The sequence below is a fragment of the Microcebus murinus genome, chromosome 21, assembly GCF_040939455.1.
Source record: "Microcebus murinus isolate Inina chromosome 21, M.murinus_Inina_mat1.0, whole genome shotgun sequence".
Taxonomy (NCBI): Eukaryota; Metazoa; Chordata; class Mammalia; order Primates; family Cheirogaleidae; genus Microcebus; species Microcebus murinus.
In genome coordinates, this window is record NC_134124.1 from 9,297,687 (window position 1) to 9,322,637 (window position 24,951).

General features: G+C 52.5%; 1 protein-coding gene across 2 annotated transcripts; it reads right to left on the reverse strand.

Moving 5' to 3' along the window:
* Positions 1–1,089: 1,089 nt before the first annotated feature.
* ARAP3 (ArfGAP with RhoGAP domain, ankyrin repeat and PH domain 3) lies at positions 1,090–24,949 on the reverse strand. 2 transcript variants are annotated; one of them, XM_012749084.2, is made up of 33 exons: positions 24,881–24,949; positions 22,739–23,246; positions 22,557–22,618; positions 22,347–22,458; positions 18,651–18,854; positions 18,445–18,514; positions 18,064–18,184; positions 17,791–17,975; positions 17,613–17,719; positions 17,164–17,363; positions 16,981–17,066; positions 16,653–16,835; positions 16,381–16,516; positions 15,783–15,899; positions 15,185–15,332; positions 14,978–15,080; positions 12,640–12,859; positions 11,509–11,572; positions 11,102–11,265; positions 8,744–8,956; positions 8,394–8,499; positions 7,303–7,450; positions 6,929–6,997; positions 6,054–6,128; positions 5,842–5,956; positions 4,228–4,356; positions 4,012–4,145; positions 3,698–3,780; positions 3,564–3,599; positions 3,379–3,442; positions 3,132–3,269; positions 2,866–2,904; positions 1,090–2,116 (listed from the first exon to the last, which is right to left on the reverse strand). In XM_012749084.2, exons 2-33 carry the CDS (start codon positions 23,227–23,229, stop codon positions 1,649–1,651), a joined length of 4,590 nt encoding a protein of 1,529 aa, XP_012604538.2. In that variant the 5' UTR covers positions 23,230–23,246; positions 24,881–24,949; the 3' UTR covers positions 1,090–1,648. The 2 variants fall into 2 exon arrangements, with proteins under 2 accessions (XP_012604538.2, XP_020137823.2); XM_020282234.2 differs by lacking the exon at positions 2,866–2,904.
* Between the last annotated feature and the right edge of the window lie 2 nt (positions 24,950–24,951).

Consider the following 24,951-nt stretch of genomic DNA (forward strand, 5'->3'; position numbering starts at 1 on the left):
GTGCAGCCCCGCCCCTAACCTGCCCCGGTCCCGCCCACTCCTCGTCCGGCAACTCGCAGGGCGCGGAAACGCGAGGGGGCCGCATAGGAACTAAATACTCTGTGGTTGCTGCGAGTACCCCGGAAGGGTCCGGGCGGCGGGGCGGACGCAGCGTCTCCTGGGCGGTCTGGAGAACCCAGGGCTTCTGAGTCAAGACGCCTGGGTTCTGTTTCTGATGTAGCCAGTGATTCAGCCTGTAATTATTTCTAATTATTCACTTACATATGCAGATCACCAGTCCCTGACCTAAGGATGAGGAATAGCGAGGAATTCAATGTGTGACCAGAGAAACTGAGTCACTGGACACCTGGACGAAGATGCTTCTGACGAAGGGAGACCGAGCTGGTCCCAGACCTTTTCCACTGAACTGGAAAAGCCAGCGTGAGCAGGGTGAGAAAGACGCCTGGAGCGCTCAGAGGAAGAAAGGTACATCCTGGGCCCCACTGCAGACTAAATGATACCAGCAAGTAGAGCTGGGAGGACATGTGCCAGGGGCCTTATTGCCCATAAAGCCCGTCATCTTTATAAGTCTTCCCTTCATGCACCCCAAGATCTACCAGCCCCAGAACTCTGAGGATCCTCACCCCGTCCTCATCCTCCTCACATAAGGTTCCTTAGGCCAAGCCAGGCCCCACAACCCTGACATGGCTCAAAACTCCACATTCACATATTCAGCTACCCATTGACACCTCCTCTAGTGGTGCTTTTTCTCTCCAGAGGCTCCTTCTCCCAACACTTCACCTGTCTCCCCACAGCTTCTTTGCCTGACTTTTCAGCTCTTCACAGATGCCCTCCCCAACCACTCCATCTAAAAGCCACACAATCATTCTCAAGCTCATCACTTTGGCTTCGTTTCTTCACAGCACCAAACTCACTTGGTTTATGTGTTTATTTTCTGTTTTCTCTTTCCCCTCTACATTGGGGGATCCATAAGAGCAGGGACCCCATTTGTTTTGTTTTCACTGTATTCCCAGACCTGGCACCAATTAGGTGCTTAATACATATTTGTTGAATGAATGAATGAAAGAATAAAAGAATGGTAGCCTTTTGGTTCCAAGGTTTATTAATAGTGACCCATCCATTTTGGTTCCCCCCTTGCCCCAGCCCCCAACCCCAATCAATCTTCTCACTTCAGGGCTTTGGTGTAGTCCAAAAATGTATGAAGTGGGATAGGATGGACTTGGACATCATCCAGGCCTCTGGCTTCCAAACCATATTTTTTCTTTAAGCAGTAACACCATTATTTTAGAATCCAAAATCTCTCATAGAACCCCTACATATCAAATATATTGATATAAAGCAGGAGCTGCCCTTGTTAAGGGAAAATATGTGGGGCTTACAGCTCTGAGAAAAACAGTTTGATGTTTGCTGCTCTCCTTATTTCAGTTCCCTTATAGTACAGATGAATGGGCTGAGGCCCAGAGAAGGACCATGACCTGCCCTAGGACACACAACCTCTGGAGCCATCAGTCCAGTGCTCCTTCCATAGCACCATACTGGATTCTGGAATCTTTCCAGCCAGGGAAGAAGCAGCTCCCAGCAGTGTCTGCCATGGTAAGAGCTTCTGGGTCTTTTGGGTACCTACCCTCTCCGATTCATGGTCTTAGGGTCATGTGAAGGGCTGGCTGGAGGGTGGACAAGTGCAGGACGGTTGGGTAGGGAAGCCAGGTGTCTGTGTTGGAAGGCCAGTAGGGCTGGGAGATCGGGGGCTGGATTGCTGGGAAGGACTTCCTGGGCCTGCAGTAGTCTCTCCCTTCCTCAGGATGAGGCTACTGAGCTCCTGGAGCAGCTGCTCTTCCAGGGACCCCTGTGCCTGGGGACTGCTTCTTGAAGGGGGGCCTGGAGGAGGCTCAGGTGGCCTCTCCTCCCAGCCCAGGGTGCTTGCCTTGGAGAGAAGGGGTTGATCAAAGGACTTCTGGCTGGGGAGTGGGGTCTCTGGCTTGTCTGTCCACTCCTGTGTGGTGGAGAAGAAGGTGGAGGTGTCCTGGGTCAACTCAGGGAAGGCCCCTACTTCCTCGTACACTGGCTCCTCCAGCTCCTCTTGCTCCTCCACAGACCCCTGGGATGACTTCATCGGCTAGATGGGAATGGGGTGGCAAGAGTGGGCACAGAGTTAAAGTTGCCAGATTATTAATCACTAACATTTTGTTTTTTCTTTAGAGACAGAGTGTAACCTCTATCTCTGGGCTCAAAAGATCCTCCTGCCTCAGCCTCCTGAGTAGCTAGGACTACAGGCACATGTCACCATGCCTGGCTAATTTATTTTATATTTTATAAAGATGAGGTCTCGATATGTTGCCCAGGTTGGTCTTGAACTTCTGGCTTCAAGAAATCCTCCCACCTCAGCCAGCCAAAGTGCTGGGATTACAAGCATGAGCCACTGTGCCTGGCCTAATTGCTTACATTTATTGACCTCTTCTGGCCAGATGCTGCAAAGTACCTGGCACGCATGGTATTGGAACAACCTCGTGCAGTGGATTACACTGCAAGAGAGTGAACTGAGGTGCAAAGAGGTGGGTAATTTGCCCAAGATCACATAATAAGTAAATGGTAGAGCTGGGGCTTGAACCCAGGACTGTCTGACTCCAAAATGCATTCGTTTAACCACTTTCCTTCTATTTCACTGATTCTAGGATCCCTTTCTCCTTTCCTCACCGCATCCTACCATCCCTCATTTGCCTCATTCTTTCTGGCTATCTTTCTCTGGCGCCCTCGCACACACACACATGCACACCCTGATCAGGAAACACAAGGAGCACACCTGGGCAGGCAGCACAGAGAACACAAGGCTGACAGGCACACAGCTGGAGCAGGCACAGTACTCACAAAGAACATGGACAGGGTCCTCCGGTTGTGTAGTCGCCTCTGGGCACAGGTGGGATGGGGATGAGGGGAGGGAGAGACACAAAGACACAGTGAGGCCTGGCAACAGGAGGCCAGGGTGGGGAGTGGGGGCACGGAGAAGGCGGAAGAGAGGGGTACAGTGAACAGAGGGGGGCACCAGGCTGGTAGACACACTACTCCCTTCTGCAGTGTGACAAGGGTAAAAGGCAGGGATCACGTGGGAGTTGGGGCAGGCTGGGGTATCTCACCAGGGTCTGATTGGCAGAGAGGAGGGTGGCTCCACTGTCATCCCCACGGATGGGCAGCAAAGGCATAGTGCCAAACTTCTGACGGGCAAGATCAGAGGAGGAACGGCGTCTTAAGACCACTGGCTGCTGGTCATCATGCTGGCAAGAGGGTGAGGGGTTGGCATGGTGGGCATGGAAGGTACCGAGGGCTATAGCCAGTCCCCAGGAGGACCACAGACCCAGGTCTCAGCCTTTTCCTTCCCCTCACCTGGGCTTTAAGGATGCTGGTGGTCCAGTCCCACATCTCATCCTCATCAGTGCAGGACAAGTAGCTGGGAGTAATCAGAGTGGAATTAAGGGGCAAGAGGGGGTCAGAGCTATAGGAATGGAGGAGGGAAAAAGGGAGGAGAAAGCACAGGGTGGGCCAAAGAAGCCAGGCCAGGAGGTACTCACAGGTGCATCTTTTCCAGTATCAACGTGAAGCCCCACCTGGGAGGAAAAGGAGACCAGCGATGGGGTGATCAGAAAGGCCAGGGTGGGGAAAGGCAGGAAAGCCCTAGAAGTGTGGGCTAGGGAAGGAAACTCACGGTGTTGGAGGCTTTAACTTTTTGCGGATTCCCAGGTAGACCTTGGCACTTTCTAAAGGCCATTCCCTTTCTTGTTTAGAGCTCTGAGAACATGAACAGAGTCAGTGAGGCTGAGAGATGAGAAAAGATCTTGGTTAATGAGATCAAGAAATCACGGAAGCATTGGAGTATGTGGTCACACTCAGAGAGATCAAGGGGTCAGGGAAGCAATAAGATTGATGAGAGTGTGGGCTGCGGAACCAGTGGGTAAGTACAGTCATGGCTCCTCCTCCATGGCCACCCAGTGTCCCATGTCTCTGACCCTAGGGCCTCACCTTCTTCTCCTTGAGCAGCAGTAGGCAGCGGCCACGCAGCAGAAAGAACCTTTCCTGGAATCGGCTTCCCAGCAAGCGGGGAGGCTCCTCCCGACACCGCAACAGCCCCACCCGAGGGCTCTCACGCCGGATACCTGGGCACAGATGGGCAGTGCTGGGTGGAGGGTCCTAGGGGAAATGCCTGGAGGCTGGGCTGGGCTGAGGGAGGAAGCTCACCTGTGAAGAGGCAGCCGGCCTGGGCCAGGGAGACTTTTTTCAAGAGCAGGGAGGCTGAGCAGGGCTCTGGGAGCTGGCACCATTGTAGGGCCTGCTCTAAGACTTTCTCTTTGGGGTGCAGTGGCCGCTCTTAAGGGGCATGGTGAGGGTAGATATCAGTCAGAATATCCTTCCTAAGCTTGGAGCCCCCATGTCATCTACCAGCCATTCATTCATCCATTCAACCATCCAGCCACAGACATTTATTTTAGTACCATCTCTATGCCAGGCGCTGTGCTGGCCCTGGGATACAGTGGTGAGTGTGATAGACATGGTCTGCCCTCACAAAGCACAGTCTCGTGAAGAGCAGACAATAGATAGGGAAACAAAGTAATTGCTTTGAAAGAAACAAGAAGCTGAGAGAGAACAACGGGACAGCAACCGAGATAAGGTAAGCAAGACATTTCAAAAGTGGCATTTGAAGATGAGACTCAGAGATCTGAAAGATTAGGAAGAGCAAGCCATGCTAAGATAAGGAGGTAGAAGATTTCAAGCATGATAGAATGTAAAAGCAGAGAATGAATACAGCAAAGATGTATTTGGGGAACTAAATAGCCAGTGTGGTTGCAGTGAAGAGGACAGATGTGAGAATAGACAATGAGAGATGAGGTCTGAAGAATAACCAGGAGCTAGACATTCAGGGTCTTGTGGGCTACAACAAGGAGTTTTAATTCTATTTTAAGTTCAGTGGAAACCATTGAAGGGTTTTGACCACAGGAATAGCATGATCTGCTTTGTGCTGTGTGATTTGGCTGCTGTGTGGAAAACAGGTTGTAGGGAGACAATAATGGGAACACTGTCTAGCTGTTTGCTTTGTGGGGCCATACATTTCCACAGTTAATATTGGGAGACAGAAAGATAATGGTGACTTCAACTAGGGTGGCAGTAACAGTGGAGGTGGAGAGAAGTGATATATTCTAATAGAATCAAGACAAGTTGATGGGTTGGGTATGAAGATGAAGGAAAGGAAGGAGTCCCAGAAGACTCCCAGCTTTCTGGCCTTAATAACTGGGTGAATCGTGGTGCCATTTACTGAGTTGGGAAAAACCTGAAAATGTCCTGGGCTTTGTGTTAGGGGAGGAGGCTAGGAATTGAGTTTGGTCTTAAAAGTTTCGAATTTGAGTTGCTGTGAGAAGTGGAGGTGCCATGTAGGCAGTTGGATATGTGAGTCTGGGGCTCAGAGGAGAGGTTAAGGCCAGAGATAAAAATGTGGGTATCACCTTATTAATGGCATTTAAAGCCACAGGAATGGATAAGTTCATCTAAGGAGAAATGTAGCTAGAAAAGAGAAAATGGCCCAGGATTGAGCCCTGGGTCCCACCAACATTTGGAATATGGGGAGAAGAGAGAGAGAAGCCTCCTTTAAGGTTGACGAGAAACCAAGAGCTTGTGGGATTTTCTAAAGCCATGGAAGAAGAATATTGCTAAAGAGGGAGTGAGCTGTGCTGAACAGCCCCTCACATGGATGAGGAGAGTGCCTACTGTATTTGGGAACATGAAGTCATTGATGACCTTGACCATACAACCATACACAAACGTGCAGGCACACATGCGCACACGCACAGTCATACTCACCAAGCTCCCCATGATCTCGAATCTCAAAAGTCACCCACAAGTCTGTCCCAGCTGCTGTCCCCCGCATCTCCAGTACCTGGTTAGTCAGCTCCTCTGCAGTCAGGGTTGGGGACACCTGGGGTCAGGGCAACAGCAGAGAACCCATGCTGATCAGGCTGTTGTCCTTGCCCCCACCATCCTCTCATCTCTCCTCAAGTCCCCTCAGGACTGACCTTCAGGGTGACACAGTTGTCTGGGAGCTGCTGCTCTATATAAACTTCCATGATGAGGTCTCCAGCCTGGGACAGCTGAGGAGAGGGGAAAAGAAGTCGGGGACACAGGAGGTTGTGAAAAAAATCAAAGAGGATTCCTCATGTTGCTCGATAAGCACGTCCCCCTGGGAGACAAAGGTCTCCCAGCCCTCACCCCCAACATCCCTCATGCCCTAAAAAGGGAGAACTGAGGAGTGGTGGAACTGCATCTTTAGGCTGCATTTGTGCTTCCGGGACAGTGAAACATACAGCTTGGGGGGACAGGTTTGAAGTCAGACTGCCTGGTTCCAGTTCTGCCACTCACTACAGTGTGACCTTGCATATGTGACCCTCTGAACCTCAGTTTCTTTGTTTGAAAAAATGGGACTACCTATTTCATGGAGTTGTCAAATGAGATTAGAAGTGCTTGGAATATAATAATTCCTCAGCTAATGTCTGCTATCATATTCATTATTATCATTCTCTCTCCTTTGACTTTACTAACTCTTCCTTGGATCTCTTACACTTAAAAGTGAGGTGCTGCTGCCACCATTTTGTAGTGAAAAATCCTCATGGTGGTAAGTGGTGGAGCAGGAGCAATCTGGCTCTACTCTCCCACACAGAAAACCAAAAACTATCCAGTGCCAAGAGCATCACCAGGAAGCATCGTCACAGTGGGACAGATGCAGCAAACACTCTCGCAGCACAGCTCTCCTAGGTTTCCCTGTCTCCCAGCCAAGCGCCAGTGTCCAGAAGGACAGGCTGAAAAGGGAACTTCCTCAACCGGGCACAAGTTCAGCTTCCTATCTTGATGTCTCCTCCTGCCCCGCTCAGTGGTCTGAGGCTAGGTAAATTACCTGCACATCCTTCCAGGTGGTGATAAGACTGACCTCCAAGTCAATCTGCGCTACCTGGTCGGAATCGATCTGTGAAAGAGCCAAAAGGAAGTGTGAGGTTGCTGGGAAAGAAGGAAGCAGGGCAGAGCTCAGGCAAAAGGGGATCTGCTTAAGAGGGCTGGAGGCCCAAGGAGCTAAGAACCAAGCAGGCAAGGACGTTGGGAGTGAGCCTATGAGAGAAAGAGGCCCAGGGTCTAGGAGGTGGTTCCTGATGCAGAGAGCCATCAGAGGCCTCGGCTGGGGGCTTGTTGGGGTGGGCAGGATACATACAGAGTGTCTGGGCCCTGCAGGGGTAGGGGAGAGGCGTTGTAGGTCAGAGGTCAAGAAAGCCTTACATCAAAGACAGAGATGTAGCCATCGATGAGCTCCTGCAGCACCCGCACCTCGTGCTCCCCCCGCCCATCTGTCTGGAACACGCTGGGCGCAAACAGCAGGGCCAGGTTCCGCGTGCACATCTGGTTTAGAGCCGCACACTTCTGCACCCTGCAGAGGAGTGCCGGGGTCGTGAGGAATGCAGCTTGTGCTCACCCCTTTGCAACCATTCATTCAGCAAACACTGACTCTACCGTATGCCACGCCCTAAGTGCTTGGGGTACAGCAGTGAGTAAGGCACAATACTGGCCTCAAGGAGCTCCCAGTCTAGGCGAGACAGATAGGCATGTGTCGTCATAACTATAGCAGGGGTGAGCAAACTTTTTATATAAAAGGATAGACAGTAAATATTTTAGGCTAGCAAGCCATACAGTCTCTGTCATAATTCCTCAACATGTTGAAGCATGAAAGGAGCCATAGAAAATTTATAAATGAATGAGCATGACTTTAAACTTTATGTACAAATCTTTATTTACAAAAACAGGCAATGGGCTGGATTTGGCCCACGGGCCTGTAGTTGACCAATCCCCGTACTACAGCATAATCAGTGCAACACAGCCAGCGGTTCACCCCAGAGTCGCTCAAGGGCCTGTCACCCTAACAGACTGGAAAGGTAGATCTGCATCTTATTCCTCTTTATATTTCTTACATCTAACCCTTTACCTCACATAGAACAACAAAATAATATTGCTTGCTAACCATTTCTGAAAGCTTACTATGTGCCGGGTGCTGTACCTAAGAATTTTACAAGGATTATCTCATTTAACTCTCTATAACTTACGATGTAGATACCACTCATTATATCATCTTCGTTTTAGAAATAAAGAAACTGAGGCTCAGAGAGAACAGATAACTTACCCAAAGTCACAGGTAGAATGATGGGGCCAGATTTAAGGTTAGGTCTGCCTGACCCCCAAATCCATTCTCTGAACCTTTATTCTACAACACCTTCACTTAACAACTGTTGGTGGCGTGCATGAATAAGGAAGTACAGGGTCAAATTGAGGTGAGGAAGGGCCAGGAAGGGAGCTCGCAGGGGTCTGGCCATACTGACCGATACAGATGCCCGATGAGGGTGGCCAGTGTACGGCGGTTGACCCTTGGCAGGCAGCCAATCACTTCTTTGTATTTCTCCAAGCGCTGATCCTTCTGGGGCAGCTCTGGGGATGGAATGGAGGAGGGTTAGAGAGAATCCAGGAAGGGACCGTGGAGGCTGGAGTGGAGGGAGAAATTTTTAGAGAAACAAAGCCAGGATAGAGGTATCTTTGTCCCCTTCCTACTTCCCCCTGAGCCAAGTCTCTGGGTGACCCCCAGGGTGAGAATGTTGGGGAGAGGGGCTGCCCAACCATGGATTCTGGCTGCGGTCCTGGTTGGGCCTTGGTTTCTTAGGGATCTGGGAAGTACCAGCAGCCTCCCTCCAGCGAGGCAGCAACCGTGCAGAGGTGACAGGGTCATCGAGCTCACGAAAGAAGCGTTTGAGTGTGTCGGTGACATCCTCCACAAAGTGCTCCCCTGGTCGGAGCTTCACTGACCGGGCATCCCGACGGAACTCAGCCAGGAGTCTCAGGCTGCGGGCACGAGCGCCCCCTTTCCGGTATACGCCCTCCAGCCGGAGCCCTGAGAACAGCCAGCCGCCCTGGTCACCACCGTGCAAAGACCTACCACCACTCGCCACAGTCCATCTGTGCCCTCCCTATATGGAACGTGGCTGTTGCGGGAAAAGGGGTCAGAGAGGAGGAGATCTAGGCCTCCACGGTCTCGATCCTCAGGTCCCAGCTGCAGTCCTCATCCTCAGAGAGTCCTTCCCTGACCTGCTGTCACACAGCATCCCCATCATGCATTTTCTCCTCTCCACTTTTAGTTTTAAATAGCATTCTCTGAAATCACATTACAGTCCATCTTCATTATCCACGGATTCCATGTTTGCACACTCGCCTACTTGCTAAAATTTATTTGCAACCCAAAATCAATACTTTTGGCATTTTCACAGTCATTTACAAACACGCACAGAGTGGAGAAAAATTTGAGTCCCACCCCACTGTGCATGTTCTCAGCTCAGGTCTCATACTATAAACAAATGTACTTTCACAGTATACTTAGAGCTGCATTTTTCATATTTTTGTACTTTTGGTTGGTGAGCTCGCTGTTTAAAATGGCCCCCAAGTGTAGCGCTGAAATGCTGTCTAGTGTTCCTAAGCATCGGAAAGCTGTGATGGGCCTTACAGAGGAAATACGAGTTTTACTCAGGCACAAGTTATAGTGCTGTTGGCCTTGAGTTCAGTGTTAATGAATCAACAATATGTATTAACCAAGGTGTCTTTAAGCAGAAAAACACATAAAACAAGGTTATGTATAGATCAGTTGATGAAAATGTTGTAACCAGAGGTTTGCAGGAACCTAACCCTATATTTCCCCTGGGGCAGTGATTCACTGTTCACTAATTGTTTGCAGTAACTTTATGGAATATAACCACTGCAAATAATGAGAACTGACTATATTTGTTTTCTTATTTATTACCCATCTCTTCCACTAGTCTGTGAGCTTCGTAGGACCTTCCCTGCTCACTGCCTTATCCGCAGTGTCTGGCAGACGGTAGCAGCTCAACACATAGTATGTTGAGTGAACAGTGGTGGTGGTGGAGGGACCTTGGAGGGGAGGGGACGCTTTCTCCAGGGCTTTCTCACTGGGCCGTTGACTTAATTCCTCCTTTCAACACAGGGTAGGCTGAGAAGAGGACAGGGCTGTAGTGAGTGGGGAAGTCACTGAAAGAGGCTGCTGCCACAGCATGGAGACTGTCATTAGCCACTGACTACATTGTACCTTGTCCATGACTGGTAAGCACAACTATTTGTAAGTTCATGAAGGTGCGTTTTTTCCTTTTATAGTCAGCCCTCTGTATCCATGAATTCTGTCAAACCATGGGTCAAAAATATTTGAAAAACAAACCAATATAAAATAACAATGTAACAATAAAAATAATACAAATAAAAATACAGTATAACAAGTATTTACATAGCATTTACATTGTATTAAGTATTATAAGTAAGCTAGAAATGATATAAAGTACACAGGAGGACGTGTATAGATTATATGCAAATACTGCACCATTTTATCTGCAGATTTTGGTATCCGTAGAGGTCCTAGAACCAATTCCCCATGGATACTGAGGGCTGACAGAAAACCTCCTTAGTTTTCTTTAATTTTCCTTCTCAAGAGTCTATCACAGGGGTGATAGATTCTGTTTGGTCCTTACTTGGGCTGGAGAAAAACTCATGAAGAATTCTGGGGACCACTTGTACAGCTGACCCTTTGTGCCTAGAATACCCCCCACATAGAATAATTCTGCTCGGACCTTCAGGTGATTTTGCTGCACAGGTTGGCTCTTGCCTCACAGCTGCCCTCCTCTTTGTCGCCATGGCTCTATGTCCTCGGTTGCATTTGCAGTGCTGCTCTCACCCTCCGCACCCACGCCCCAATAACAGCTACTTCTGAACACTTGCTACCTGCCAGGCCCTGCGCTCAATGCTTGACATGCATTATCTAACTACCATGACCGCCCCGGAAAATGAGGACTGTTAGCCCCACTTTACGGATGAGGGAACTGTGTGACGTTCAGAAATGCAAAGCAGCTTTGCAAGAGTCACATGGAATCAGGCAACTGACTCTGGAGGCAAAGCTCTTCCAGGTGATTCATCCCCTACCCTGGCTGTGCCTGTGCCCTCCACCCGCACAATGGCTCAGTATTAGCCAGTGCCCACTTACCATGCTGGGTGACAAAACTGATGCAGGCATCCACGATGATGGGGATGTCACCCCGGCTCATCTGCTGCTCCTGCAGCCCTGTGCCGCCCCCGCCAGCCGCCCCTCCAATGGCTGCATTCCAAGCAGAGAAGTCCAGCCGGCCCTCCCCCTGCAGATACAGGGTCCTAAGACCAGAGAGGCCTAAGTCAGACTCAGCTCCAGAGGGTCCTCTGACAGAGGCCCAGGAGCACAGGGAGCTGACTTCCCAGAGCCACCAGCAGGGGTCAGCAATACCCAGCCCAGATAATGCCTGAACTGGGGAAGCAACTTAGAGGAAGTGAGAGAGCCGAGGTCCAGCAGGCCAGGGTAGAGAGTGTGGCCTGAGCTCCAGAAAGGGAGGCTGGGCCAAGGGTTGGGACAACATTTACCTTCCTGTCTCCACCAGGACCAAATGTTCCTTCTTGTCTGGGGAGTCAGCTGCAGGGACCACACCTGGGAGGAGAATCATTAGACATTATCACCATCATCTTCATCACAGTGACTACTAAGTGTTTAAAGGTATATGGGTGCCAGGCTGGAGTCTTACAAACCATGCTCCATTAAATCTTAGGAGTTATGGGCCAGGCGTGGTGGCTCATGCCTGTAATCCTAGCACTCTAGGAGGCCAAGGTGGGAGGATTGCTTAAGGTCAGGAGTTTGAAACCAGCCTGAGCAAGAGCAAGACCACGTCTCTACTAAAAAATGGAAAGAAATTAATTGGCCAACTAAAAATATATAGAAAAAATTAGCTGGGCATGGTAGCACATGCCTATAGTCCCAGCTACTCGGGAGGCTGAGGCAGAAGGATCGCTTGAGCCCAGGAGTTTGAGGTTGCTGTGAGCTAGGCTGACACCATGGCACTCTACTTAGGGCAAAAGAGTGAGACTCTGTCTCAAAAAAAAAATCTTAGGAGTTATGGACAATTATGCCCATTTTACAGGCGATACATTAAAACTCAGAGGTTATGTATTAATAATTTGCCTAAGACTACTTGCTATAGAATGGCAAAGCTGAGCTCAAATCCAGATCTCTTGTTTCCAAAGTCCTAAAACATTATCCTATTCTTGTTTTAGAAGGCATAGCAGTGAGGGTAGCCAGTGCTCTCCCCCAGTCCCCAACCAGCAACTTACTCCAAATAATAATATTAACAACAACAATAACATATAACATTTATTGAGCACTTATAAGATGTCTCTTGCCAGGTTCTGTGATAAATGTTTAATATGATTACCTTATTTGAACCTTACTACAACCCTCTGAGAAAGATCTTATTATTATGCCCAACTTAAAGATGAGGAAACTAAGGAACAGAAAGGTTACGCAACTTGTCAAAGGACACACTAGGAAGGACACACAGCTAGGAAGTGATGGAGGCAGCATCTAAATCTAGACACTTTCCCTTCAGAGCTTGTGCCTAAACCCACTACATTCTGTGGTTTCCCATAGGGACCCCCAATAAAAAAGGTCCACTCCCCCTCACCCCCATGGCCAGCCTTCTTCCCCACCCCCACCCTGCTTACTGATCTCCTGCAGCCTCCGCAGATGCACCATGTCCTCGGGGGCGGGGGGGCCAGGGCCCGGCGCTGGACACAGGAACAGGTGGTCACCACGAAGGAGGCCAAACCCTGACAGCCAGAGACCAGGGGCCAGGGCTGTATGGGAGGGGGACCGCAGCCACAGGCGACCCAGCCGCAGCAGCCCAGGGCCCAGCAGCTGGTGACAGCTCAGCGGGGAGAACCACTGCGGAGGCAGGGGAAGAGGGGAGAGAGGAGGATAGGGGGCGAGATAAGGGGTGGAGGAGAGAAATGAGAGTGAGGGGGACAGGGAAAGGCAGAGAAAGACATGAAGAGAAAGCAGAAGAAAAAGAGCAACGAAAAGTGATGGGCAGAGAACAAAGGAGGAGACATGAGACGGGTGGAGACAGACAGGACAGAGATTCAATTCAGTTCAATTTGCTCCAGCCAGCACAGAGAAGACTCCCTTGTGGCAGCCTTGAGCCCTGGGGAGTGTGGTAAGAAAGAATCCACGTCCTTTACAGCCCAAATGCTACTGCTGAAGAGTAGCGAGGCCTGGGGAGATTCCACCCCCCAGGGGCAGGGGAGCGGCTTCACGAAGGAAGGGGTGTTTGAGGTGAGCCCTAAAGCAGTACTTTGCCTTTACCTTTACCTGTGGTAAAAGGCCCAGGTTTTTTTCTCTTTCTTTTTTAAAAAGAAAGTTCCAACCTGTCGCTAACCAACTACTGTACTTTCGTTAAAAACAATAAAAATGGGGCCAGGCGCGGTGGCTCACGCCTGTAATCCTAGAACTCTGGGAGGCCGAGGTGGGCGGACTACTCAAGATCAGGAGTTCAAAACCAGCCTGAGCAAGAGCCAGACCCCGTCTCTACTAAAAATAGAAAAAAATTAATTGGCCAACTAAAAATATATAGAAAAAAAATTGCCGGGCATGGTGGCGCATGCCTGTAGTCCCAGCTTCTCAGGAGGCTGAGGCAGAAGGATCGCTTGAGCCCAGGAGTTGGAGGTTGCTGTGAGCTAGGCTGACGCACTCTAGCCCAGGAAACAGAGTGAGACTCTGTCTCAAAAAAAACACAAACCAATAAAAATGAATTGTTAGAAAATTAAGATGAAAATACAAATACATACAAGCCCTTAATTTTTATAATTACATTCAATGCATAAAATGACTGTCAAATTGCTGTAAAAGATGCTAAATGCTTACTCTCAAGTTCTGTGCTTATCCTGTCAGGGACCGTAACAAACAGTCCATGGACTAGTATGATGTGACAGTCTTCACACCACACTTGAGGTAACACTGCCTTAAGGATAGACCTGGGCCTTTGGAAAGTGTGGGCGACAGTAAGAGGAGACTTAGACCTGGCTGGGAAGCCACGACAGAGGCCTGAAGGGAAATGGAGGAAATCTGTGAGTGCGAGGAGTTGTAGGAGGCCTGGGAGAGTGGGCCAGAAGCCGGAGGAGTGCCAGTGCCACACGGAGGGCCTGCGGAGGCCAGAGGGCAGCCTCGGACTTTGGAAACGGGAAGCCACTGGTGACTGCAGGGTGGCAGTTCAGGAGAGTTGGGGCAGACAAGGGCAGCTGCAAGGGGTCGAGGAGGAACCGCAGGCCGCACACAACTTCCTGAGAAGCTGCCAGGAGGGAGAGGAGGGTGCCGGGGTGAAAAGTTGAAGGTGGAGCGGAGCTGAGGGGAACGCCGTTTTAGGCTGGGAGAGACTGTCGTCACCACGTCATCACTACCATCATTATCCGTTCAACGCCCACGTACCGAGGGCTTGCTGTGTGTGGGCCTCACATGTCACCCAGTCCTCAACCCTAGGGGGTGAGTCTTTTACGCCCACTCTACACATGTGGAAAAGCTCACAGGCTGAGGTTCTGGGACTCAGATCCCAGGATGTTTGATTCCAGGGCGTGAACTTTTAATTGCAGGAACGGGAAACAGGAAGGAGGTACCGGCTTGTCTGGGAGTGGAAAGGCTGGGACAGAGGAAGACGGCTGTGCTGGGCGGGGGAACGGACAGAGGGAGGGTCGCGGGAGTCCCAGACAGAGGCCTGATTTTCAGTCCTGTGCTCTGCTGCCTCCTAGCTCTGTGACCCTGACCAGGTGACTTCATAACCTCTGAGGCTTAGTTTCCTTATGTATAAAATATCATTAGTCCCTATCTGAGGGTTGCTGTGAAAATTAAGTGAGCTACTGGGTGGGCAGTGGTTGACACAGGGCCTGGCACAGAACAAGCGTGCAGGCAGCCTTAGCTGTCAGCGCAAGTGCCCGCAGTGGCTGCCGGAACGGCAGAGGACAGGATGGCCGGGAAGCCTCGCGCTGCTGTCAGGGGTCTTGGCTCTCTCACCCTGCCCATGGCACTGGTCCAGGCCTCCAGGCTGTCGGCTCCCTCTGTGCTGAAGTGCTGGATCCTCCCCCCAGTGAGGATGAGCTCAAAGGAAAAGGGGAACCTGGAGAAAAGAGGAGGTCAGCGGGGAGAATGGGGGCCAATGAGGGGCAGTCGGGCTGGGGACAGGGGAGAGAAAAGGGGACACTCAGCATGGTATGCTGTTACCTGTCAAGGTCACCTGAGTCAGTGGGTGGGGGGCTCACACCCAGACACACAACATCCTGGGGCTGTATGAGGCTCAGGGGTTCAGGGCTGTTTTCCGACGCGAACATTTCCAGAGCCGCTCCCAGCACACACCACAGGCGGGGGGGAGCTAAGGGGGAGAGAGGTGGTCGGGGGGCAGCAGACCTCTGCCCCTACTGTCATAGTTCCCGTGGACAAGTATCTATTCTATGCCCAGCCCTTGCCTATGTAGGATCTCACGGAACCGTCATTATAACCCTATGAGGTGAATATTATAGTCAGTCTTGTTTTGCAGATGGGGAAGCTACAGCTCAGAGTTTGAGTAGCTTGCCCATGTCACATACGGTAGGTAGGAAGTAGCAGAGCCTGGGTTTGATCCAGACAGGGTGACTTCAGAGCAGAGGTTCTTAACTATCACCCAGTGTTGCCACCTGGCAAGGCATCTCTCTGTCCCAGCACCCCAGCTCTAGGGCATGGCCCCACTTTCCCATTCCAGCCCTTCCCTCCCTGGCCCTCTGTGGTGTACTCACACCCACCCCCCTTTCTGCCCCCATGTGCTCCCCTCCCCGGCGCCCCTCACCGTCCCGGCCCCTGCGAGGGGGTGGGGGTCCAGCTTTGTTGCTGACGGGACCGCAGTACAGGAAGCCACTGTGAGTGGCAGGCACCACCACCTCGTTGTACACCCCAGGGCAGGGGTCTGCAAGGGGAAGGAGAAGCCATCACATCAGGCCAGACCCTCTCTGGGGAAGGGACTGAATGACCCCTGCCCCCTGCCTCTCCCAACCCAGCAGTTAGCTCTGGGTGGGCACCCCAAGAGCACGGGCCATCCTGTGAGCATCTCAGCCCCTGCAGCCTGACCAATGCAGAGCAGCATCGTTAAGCCGATCACTTCTTTGAGAGATTGTCCCCAGGGAGATAAGACCTGACCCATGGGTTGGGCCTGTCAGGGGTGGACCAGCACTAGCCCCTGGAACATCCAGACCCACCACAGGCCGTGAGCATCATCAATGACCTCATGACATCAGGAAATAGGCCCTGGATCTGAGGGGCTGGGAAACTGCCCAGGCTGGGCTGCTGTGACGGACCAGATGCCCGGTAATCAGGGGCCCCTGGAAGAACCAAATCACGGGTTGGGGCTGAGAAGAGAGAAGAGAGTGGGAGCACTCAGGGGGGATGACCTGGGGGTAGGAGGCCAGGGAAGCTGCCGTCGAGGGCTGAGTGAGACCAGGGCTCCTCGCCCTCGGAGGCCTCGACACAGAGGAGCTGGGCCATGTTCTTCAACAGGTTGGGTCCTGCCACAGCTGCACACAGTGCCTGCAGGGAGGGAAGGGCCTCTGTTAGCCCTGGGGACAGTCCTCTGATCACCAAAACAGCCCCTACCACCCAAGTCTAGGCCTTCCAAGTCAGAGATTGTCCCCATCTCAAATCAGCCCCAACCTGTCCCTCCTACCTGGAGAAGCTGGCTATGATCTGGATACTGAGGGTGGGGCTTCCGGAAGAGACCCAACCGGTACTTTCGGGAGATGAACTCTCCCCGGGGGCCTGGGGTGGAATCTGGATGCAGCCCCTCCCCTGGGGGCAGTGCCCCTGCCCAGAAGCGGTTGGCACGATCATTTCCCAGGACAATGAACAACTGTATGACAAGGATGACAAGAGGCAAAGGCGAGTGATGGAAACTCAAGAGTCCACATTCTGGCCCTGTCCCCAAGCTGGGCCCAAGGCCTGCTTTTGGATGCTCTCTTCCTGCCCTCCCAAGCCCTCCCTCTTCAGACCCTCACCTGTACTATCTCATTACTCCAGACACTGGTGTCCAGCTTCAGGCTCTGCACCTTGGAGATCCCGGAACCCAGGGCCCGGTGCTGCCCTGTTAAGGTATAAGGGGCATGTGGCATGGGTATCCTGAGTCCTCCTGCCCCAGCCCCCATCCTGCTCCCATCTGGGCTTGAGGCCCCAGCCCTCACCTGCACATTGCTTGCAGATGACCACCCCCAGGTTGACGGCAGCCCAGTCGGGGCGGGAGGCCCCGCAGTCCGCACAGTGCCGGTTTGCCCGATTGGACCAGATCTTCTCAGCCACCTCGTAGTCAGACAGGGTCTCGGTTACTGCTTCCTGCAGAGCGGCCGCCCAGCTCTGCCGAGCCCCCCCAGACTCGGCTGTGAAGCTGAGGGGTGGACAGCCAGTCCGTGGGCATGGACCTCCCCCTGTGTCCCATCCCACCAGCCATTCCTGCAGAAGCCACCAAAGGCCACATCTGGGCCAGCTCAGACCCTCCTGGCATCTTGACCCTGCTCGAGGGACTCCCATTAGTGTGAGACCACTGACATCTTGCTGAGGAGGCTTCCAGTCCTTTGCACCCTTAGGCCTCCCTCAGAAGTCCCGCAGGCTTGCCTCCCACCAGCCCGGGCCCCACCTGAAGCAGCGATGGGGCGTGAGCAGGTCGAAGCTTCGACTCTTGGTCTCTCGGACGCTACAGCCTTGCAGTTCGATGAAGCAGATCCCGATGCCCAGAGAGAAGGCCTGGGGGCAGGAGGCCGTGAGCTGCCAGAATGGACTAGACCAGGCCCCTCACCTAGCCGGGCCCCGCTCACCTGCTCACTCTTGTACAGGGCCAGCTCTCCGGGGCTCAAGGCAGCAAACACCTTGGCCTTGTGTCCGCGCAGCTCCAGCATGCCCGTGCGGAGGGGGCGGGGCGGATGCGGGGGCCTCGGGTGGCCCAGGAGGCGCTGCTCCTTCAGGCAGTATTGCAGAGTGGAGCACCATGTGTCCCGCTGGGCTGGTGGGGGACAAGGAAGCAGGCAGTGGGCTGTGTACTCACACAGCCTGCCTCCCTCCTGCCCTGACCCAGGGGCCCTGGCCCTTACCCTCGCTCTCTGTGCGGAACACGAACACCCTCTGGCCAGTGATGACCTGGAACTTGTTGTCCTTGCTGACACGGGTCATCTCAATGGCAGTCAAAGGGATCACACCCTTGGGGAAGGGGTCCTGGAGAGAAAGCTCAGTAACCCATGGGGTCAGGAACTGAGTCATGTGTGCTGAGCCCTGGGTCCAGCGCCAGCGTTTATGAGCTCAGCACTCAATCCATGAGCGGTGGGTACAGCTGCTAAGCCAGCTACTTTAACTGTTGACATCAGTCATGTGACAGCCACGGCCGACCTGAGGCTTTTCTCCTTCCAAAACTGAGCCTCCCCCAGCCCTCCTTCTCCCTCTCCCTAGTCTCCACGGAGGATCTCATGGTCCCCCACCTTGTCACTGCCGAAGTACATCAGACTCCTCCCATTGAACTGCACAAAGCGTCTCTGGAAGACATAGTTTCTGAGGAAGGAAGGGGCCAAGGTCAGTGTTTGGGGTTGCATGGGGTTGGGGGATCATAGGGTCTGGGAACACTTGGGACCTGCCCTACCCCCACCTCTCAGCGTCCCTCCTCCCCCTTCCCTTCCCAGCAGCCCACCCCTGAGGGGAGAGCTTGTCTAGCCAGCCACTGAGCAGGGGCATGGGGCGGTCTGCTGTAGAAGAGAAGCTGGCATAGGGTGAAATGAGGTCATCACTGGTATCTTCTGTGTCCAGCGTGGGTAGTGAGAGGGTGGAGTCCCCAGGTAGTTCAAGGCTGGCATAGCCAGTGTCCTCCCGTGCCTCTGGATCCTGCCTGCTGAGCCTTGTGGGGGCCAAGACAGGGAGGGACACACATTAGACACAGTACCCTGCACCCCCCTTTGTAATTCCTCCATCCCCACCCATAGCACCTCATGCTTGGCAGGTATAGGATCTGCTTTTCCAACAGGGAATAGGGACGTTGAGAACCCAAAAGATTAGCATGGAGCTTCTTCCCTGAACATACTTGGAATGTTTATGGGGAAAATTTCAGTCTGTCTCCTCTGCCACTAGTATTACTTGGGTGGAAAAGTTGGGGAGGGCTGTGTAGATGGCTCCCTGCAAATGAGACCATTTCACTCCCCTGCATGAAACCCTTCAATAGTGTCCCATTTTTTGCACTTAGGCTAAACCCATAATCCTTACTGTGGGCTGCAAGGACTTGTACAATGAGACTCGGAGCTACTCCCCTGGACACTCTTGTGTCACCCTCACGCTTGCTTACACTACAGTCCAGCTACATTCTCCTCCTCCTTTCAGAGCCTTAGCACATGCTGCTCCTTCTGCCTAGAACATGCTTCCTTCCACACTTCCCTGGGCTGTCAGGAGTAGGCTTATGTCATCAAAGGCTTTCCTTAACCACCCTGAGTAGATTCCTCTATTGTTCCCTATCACCTTCCGTGGTTCTCAACCTCAACAACACAAAAGCACTTGGGAAACTTTAAAAAACACCAGTACCTGGGCTCCACACCAGACACTTCAATTTGAATCTCCAGGAGTGGAGGCCAGGCACCTGTAGTTTTAAAAGTTCCCCAGGTTAAGTTTGAGAACCACTACTCTACCCTAGTTGCTTCCCACTTCACGGAGAAACTGAAGCAATCAGGTAAAAACCCCCACAGACTCCCAGTGCCACATCTACCCAATTTCACACACATATTCTGCCTTCCTCCTGGGACTATAATAAACACCCCTGTCTAAAGCCAGACCCTCCTCTGTGCACTTAATCCTATTCCTCTACCTACACAAAGACATTGCTCCAGATTTCTCCCCTTTCTCTCCCATATATAGCTAACTGTCCCTCTCTACTAGATCATACCTGTTCACCTACAAACCTATGTAACATTCCATCTTATTTTAAAAAAAAACCTTTTTCTTGACTATACTTCCACTCTCAACAATCATTCCAACTCAGCTCTTTGCAGAAAAACTCCTCAAAGACACCATCTATACATTTCTAACTCCTCTCCTTCCATTCTCTCTTAACCCCACTCTGATCAGGCTTTCGCCCCCAACCCTCTGAGAATGCACTTGTCAAGGTCCCCAGTGACCTCCACATTGCCAATCCAGGGGTCAATTCTCAGTCCCATCTTAGCAGCAGACGTCTCAGCAGCACATGACACAGTTGGCCTCTCCCTCCTCCTCACAGACTTTCTTCACGTGGCTCCTATGATATCACGTTCTCCTGGTTTCCTTTCCACTACATTAGCCATGCTTTTCCATCTGTTTATGCTGATTCTTCCTGTTCTCCCAAATAAAGTGCACCAGGGCTCTGACCTCAGTCCTCTTTATCTGCACTCACAGCTATATACACCCATCTAAATGCTGACAACTCCCAAATCCGGATCTCCAGCTCAGATCTCTCATCCAAACTCTAGATGAGTCTGCTCATCACCTCTTCCCAGATGTATAACAATACACCTCAAATTCAACATGGTTGGGTGCGGTGGCTCACACCTGTAATCCTAGCACTCTGGGGGAGCCAAGGCAGGAAGATCGCTTGAGGTCACAAGTTTGAGACCATCCTGAGCAAGAGTGAGACCCCATCTCCACTAAAAACAGAAAAATTAGCCGGGTGTGGTTGTGCATGCCTATAGTCCCAGCTACTCAGGAGGCTGAGGCAGGAGGATCACTGGAGCCCAGAAGTTTGAGGTTGCAGTGAGCTATGATGACGCCACTGCACTACAGCCAGAGTGACAGAGTGAGACTCTTCTCAAAAAAAAAAAAATTTTAACATGTCTAGAGCTGAACTCATGATCTGCTTTGTGCACAGTCTTCTCCAGCTCAGCCCACAGCTCAGAACAGTGCTGTCCAACAGAGAAGTCAAAGTGAATCACATATGTAATTTTAAATTTTCTACTAGTCACATTAAAAAAAATTGAAACGAGTAAAATTAATTCTAATAATATATTTTATTTAACTTAATATATCCAAAACATTTACATTCTGGTATGTAAACCATATAAAAATTACTAAGATATATGCTCAGTAGTTACGTGTGGCCAATGGCTACCATACAGATTCAGACTGAAGCCCTCAAAGTCTTCCTTGACTGCTCTTTTTCTCTCATGTCCCACATTAATTTGACAATTTGCCCTCAAAATACAGCTACGTCTCGTCTCCACTACCATCAGTGTACTCAGATCTCTCACCTCGATTGCAGCAGTGAACTCCCAACTGGTCTCTCTGCTTCTGCCCTTGCCCCTACAGACCACTTCCAACACAGTAGCCAGAAGAATCCTTCTATCAGTCAAATCCCCTCCAATGCCTTCCCATTTCACTTAGAGTAAAAGTGAAAGTCCCTACAAGGTCCTTTCACCTCTCTGACCTCACCTCCTACCACTCCTCCAACCCCGGCCCATCTGCCCCAGCCAAGCCACCTGGCCTCCTCATTGTTCCTGGATCCCCCTTGGGCACAAGCTCTCCTTGAGGCCTCTATTCTGCCCACTCTCCCTGCCTGGGACACTCTTCCCCCAAATATCTTCATGGCTAACTCCCTTACTTCCTTCAAGTTTTTGATCAAATGTCATCTTCTTAATGCTCCAATGACTCTTAATGAAAATTACAGTCACCCCATATTGCCCCCAAGCCCTCTTACCCTGCTCTGTTTTTTCCATGGGACTTAATACCTTTTAATATGCTACAATGTATAACTTATTATGTTTATTGTTAACTATCTCCCCACCAGGGCAAGGATTTCTATGTATATTGATCTATCCCAAGCATCTACATCTGGCATGTGATAGCTGCTCAATAATAGTTGTCGAATGAGGCCGGGCGAGGTGGCTCACGCTGTAATCCTAGTACTCTGGGACGCCAAAGCAGGCAGATCGCTTGAGGTCAGGAGTTCAAAACCAGCCTAACCAAGAGCAAGACCCCCTCTCTACTAAAAATACAAAGAAATTAATTTGCCAACTAAAAATATATATAGAAAAAATTAGCCAGGCATGGTGGCGCATGCCTGTAGTCCCAGCTACTGGGGAGGCTGAAGCAGGAGGATCGCCTGAGTCCAGGAGTTTGAGGTTGCTGTGAGCTAGGCTGACGCGACGGCACTCTAGCCAGGGCAACAGAGTTTTTGAGACTCTGTCTCAAAAAAAAAAAATAGTCGTCGAATGAAAGAATGAAAAGCATATCTCCCAATGTGTCATTATATATCCATTATTTTGTCCACTTGTTTTATTTCCTGTCTGTCCCACTGAGTCACAGCTGCCTGAGGGTGGCACCAGGCTGTTGTAGTTCCCTCTTCTTTGCATCAGCACCCTGCTGAGTGCTCACTTACCTGTGCTCAGCCCTGTCCTGACAGGCACTTCTGCCCTCTTTTCTGTCGGGGGCCGCCGGAAGCCCCACGGGCTGGACGCCGTAGTACAGGCAGCCAGGATCCATGATGTGCACTGGCAGGAGGAAGAGAGGCAGAGGGAAGAGATCAGGAAGGAATGTCTGAGGTCCTGAGAGCATTATCCCTCTCCCTCCAACCCCTGAGCCCACCTACCTGTGCCTGTTGAGGGCCTGAGGGCAGGCGTGGGGACTGCTGTCTGGGAATTGTCTGGGGCCCTGAGGGAAAAGGTCTCTTGATTACTAAGAGAGTGAAGCATAAGCCTGCTCCCCTGTCCCTTGTCCCTCCTCCCCCTCCCCCCAGTATCAGATTCCTGATACTGGGGCGACCCTACTCACGTGTCCTGAGCTGTAGGTGCCCCGCCTCTTAAGTCCAGGCCGAAGTAGATGGCATTGGGCATCATCTCCACAGTATTCGGCGTTGAAGGTTGCTCAGAGGAGGAGGTGGGGAGAGGGGGGGACCGTGGGCTGGACTCTGGGCTCAGTCTGGGCCTCTGGGTGGTGGCAAGGCTGCTGAGCCCACCAAACACCGTCCTGGGCTTAGGCACGGGCTTGGAGGGCTGGGCTTGGGACACTGGGATGGGGGATGGCTCCATGACACTGTTCGATTTGAGATCCAGGGAGCCCTCTGCTGTGCCTGTCTGCAGCAGGCGCAGAATGCGTTTCCGGTGCCCTGTGGCACTGATGCCCAACTGCCTCAGCTCCTCGTGGCCCAGGCCCTGCGCTGCACCCGCTGTAGCCAAGCCGTGCCTCCGGAACGCGTCTGCATACTGCTCCAGGTGCACCGTAGCCAGCCACACAGCGATGTCCAGGTCCTGAGGGGCAGCCATGGGGGCTCAAGCCATTGCTGGGGGGAGAGGCAGGGTGAAGGGAGGGCTCAGGCTTTGATTCCCCCTCCCTGCCCCAAAGTCTGAGGCCTGGAAAGGAGGACCAGCCTCCAGTCTTCCTCCAAAGAAAAATGCCCAAGGGCCTGTGATCAGGGGCAGAACCATCCCAGAACATCAGAAAGGGCTCTCTCATCACAGAAGAGTCTCTTCATTTGCAGTTGAGAAAATGAGGCCCAGAGAGGGGAAGGGTCTTGCCCCAGGCTCACAGCGAATTGTGCTAGGGTTGACCTCCAAGATCCTGTCCACCCTGGGTCTGGGTTAATGCCCTGCCCCTGCCTTAGTGCACAGCCAACTGAGTAGCGTGGACTAGATGCTGGAACCCTGCGGGTGAGGTAGGAGGGCAGGAGGAGGGGCCAACGGTGTGGCCAGGTCTAGCCTGGGCATGAGGCGGGGAGAGGGGCAGGCTAGGTAGGAGGGAGACGCAGACCCCATTCCTACTGGTTTGCAGGGCTGAGGTGCAGGCTTGCTATCCCAATCCTGCTGGCTCCCACTTCCTCCTCCCCTTCCACCTATTGTCTCTGCTCAGACTTCCTTCCTGTCCCTTCAGCCCTGGCCGCCCCCACATCCTGCCTGCCTTGGTCAGGCTGCCCAGAGAGCCCTAACCAGCCCCAGCCTGTGGGATCCTGGTCTGGGTAGAGGCCACTTGGGAATAGGATGGGCCTAGAGAGATGAGGGGCCGCAGGCCAGGGTTACTCAAGGGTCTCCTCGACTCTCCACTGACCGGCAACATGTTCACAAGCGGCGCGTGCGCACACCATGGAGGGACTGAGCAGCGTGAAATGACGTCCTCCACCTCTGCTTTCTCCAAGCCTTCCTTTTCTGAGCCTGCCTTTTCCCTGCCCATTCCCCTGGGCTCAGGCCTCCGTGCTCTGTCCCATTTGGCCACCCTGACCCTGACCACGGTCTATTCCCTGGACCCCATTCTGCCTCCCCTGAGTTTTGTCTCCGCTCTGTCCCTATCCCTGCCCCACTCCATCTCTGCCTCTAAATCCATCTTCGCCCCTCTCCTGTCCCACCCCATTTTGCTCTGTCATTAGCCTGTCCTTGCCTCAGTCTCCAATTCTATCGTAACTAGGTCTTAAGTTGTACGTGTGTCTCTGGCTACCTCTGACCCTGAGGTGCCTGTCTCTCCGCATCTGCCTTCACAGCTTTCTCCCCGTTGCTCTGGTCCTCGGTCCCTGACCAGGACTCCCTCTCCGTCCCCGCATCCGTTTCTGGCCTCCTTCTGACTCTCTCCGGCTGAGCCCCATCCCCAAGCCAGGACGCGGGTGCTGAGCCTCGGGGCCTGACTCAGGGCCGGCTTCCCGGTGACTCAGGCCCGGCCCGAGGGCACGGGACTGGGAGCCAGGAGGTGCTCGCACCCGACAGCAGCGGCGAGGGCGGGCCGGGCAGTGGCGGGCAGCTCGGACTGTGACTTGGGAGGGGCAAGGAGGGAGGGGGCAGAGGCCAGGCAGCTGGAGGGAGGGGCAGGTCGGCGGGGAGTGGGAGGAGGAGGGCGCGGAGCGGAGGGGGCCCTGGGAGCCCACGAAGGCCCACGAGGAGGTGATGGGGAGGAGTCTGGGAAGCAGGGGCCCGGGGGCGCGGGGGTCCTCACCTCACGGCGCGATGGCCGTCCGCTCCCCGGTGCCCGCCGCGCTGTCTGAAGCTCCGGTCCGGAGGCCCCGG

Coding starts and splice junctions, on each gene's coding strand:
- ARAP3 (XM_012749084.2), bottom strand. CDS start 23,229: ATGGCTGCCCCTCAGGACCTGGACATCGCTGTGTGGCTGGCTACGGTG. Junction 4,146..4,227: donor GGCCGGCTGCCTCTTCACAG/GTGAGCTTCCTC, acceptor ATCTGTGCCCAG/GTATCCGGCGTGAGAGCCCT. Junction 2,117..2,865: donor GGACCCTGTCCATGTTCTTT/GTGAGTACTGTG, acceptor ATTCCCATCTAG/CCGATGAAGTCATCCCAGGG.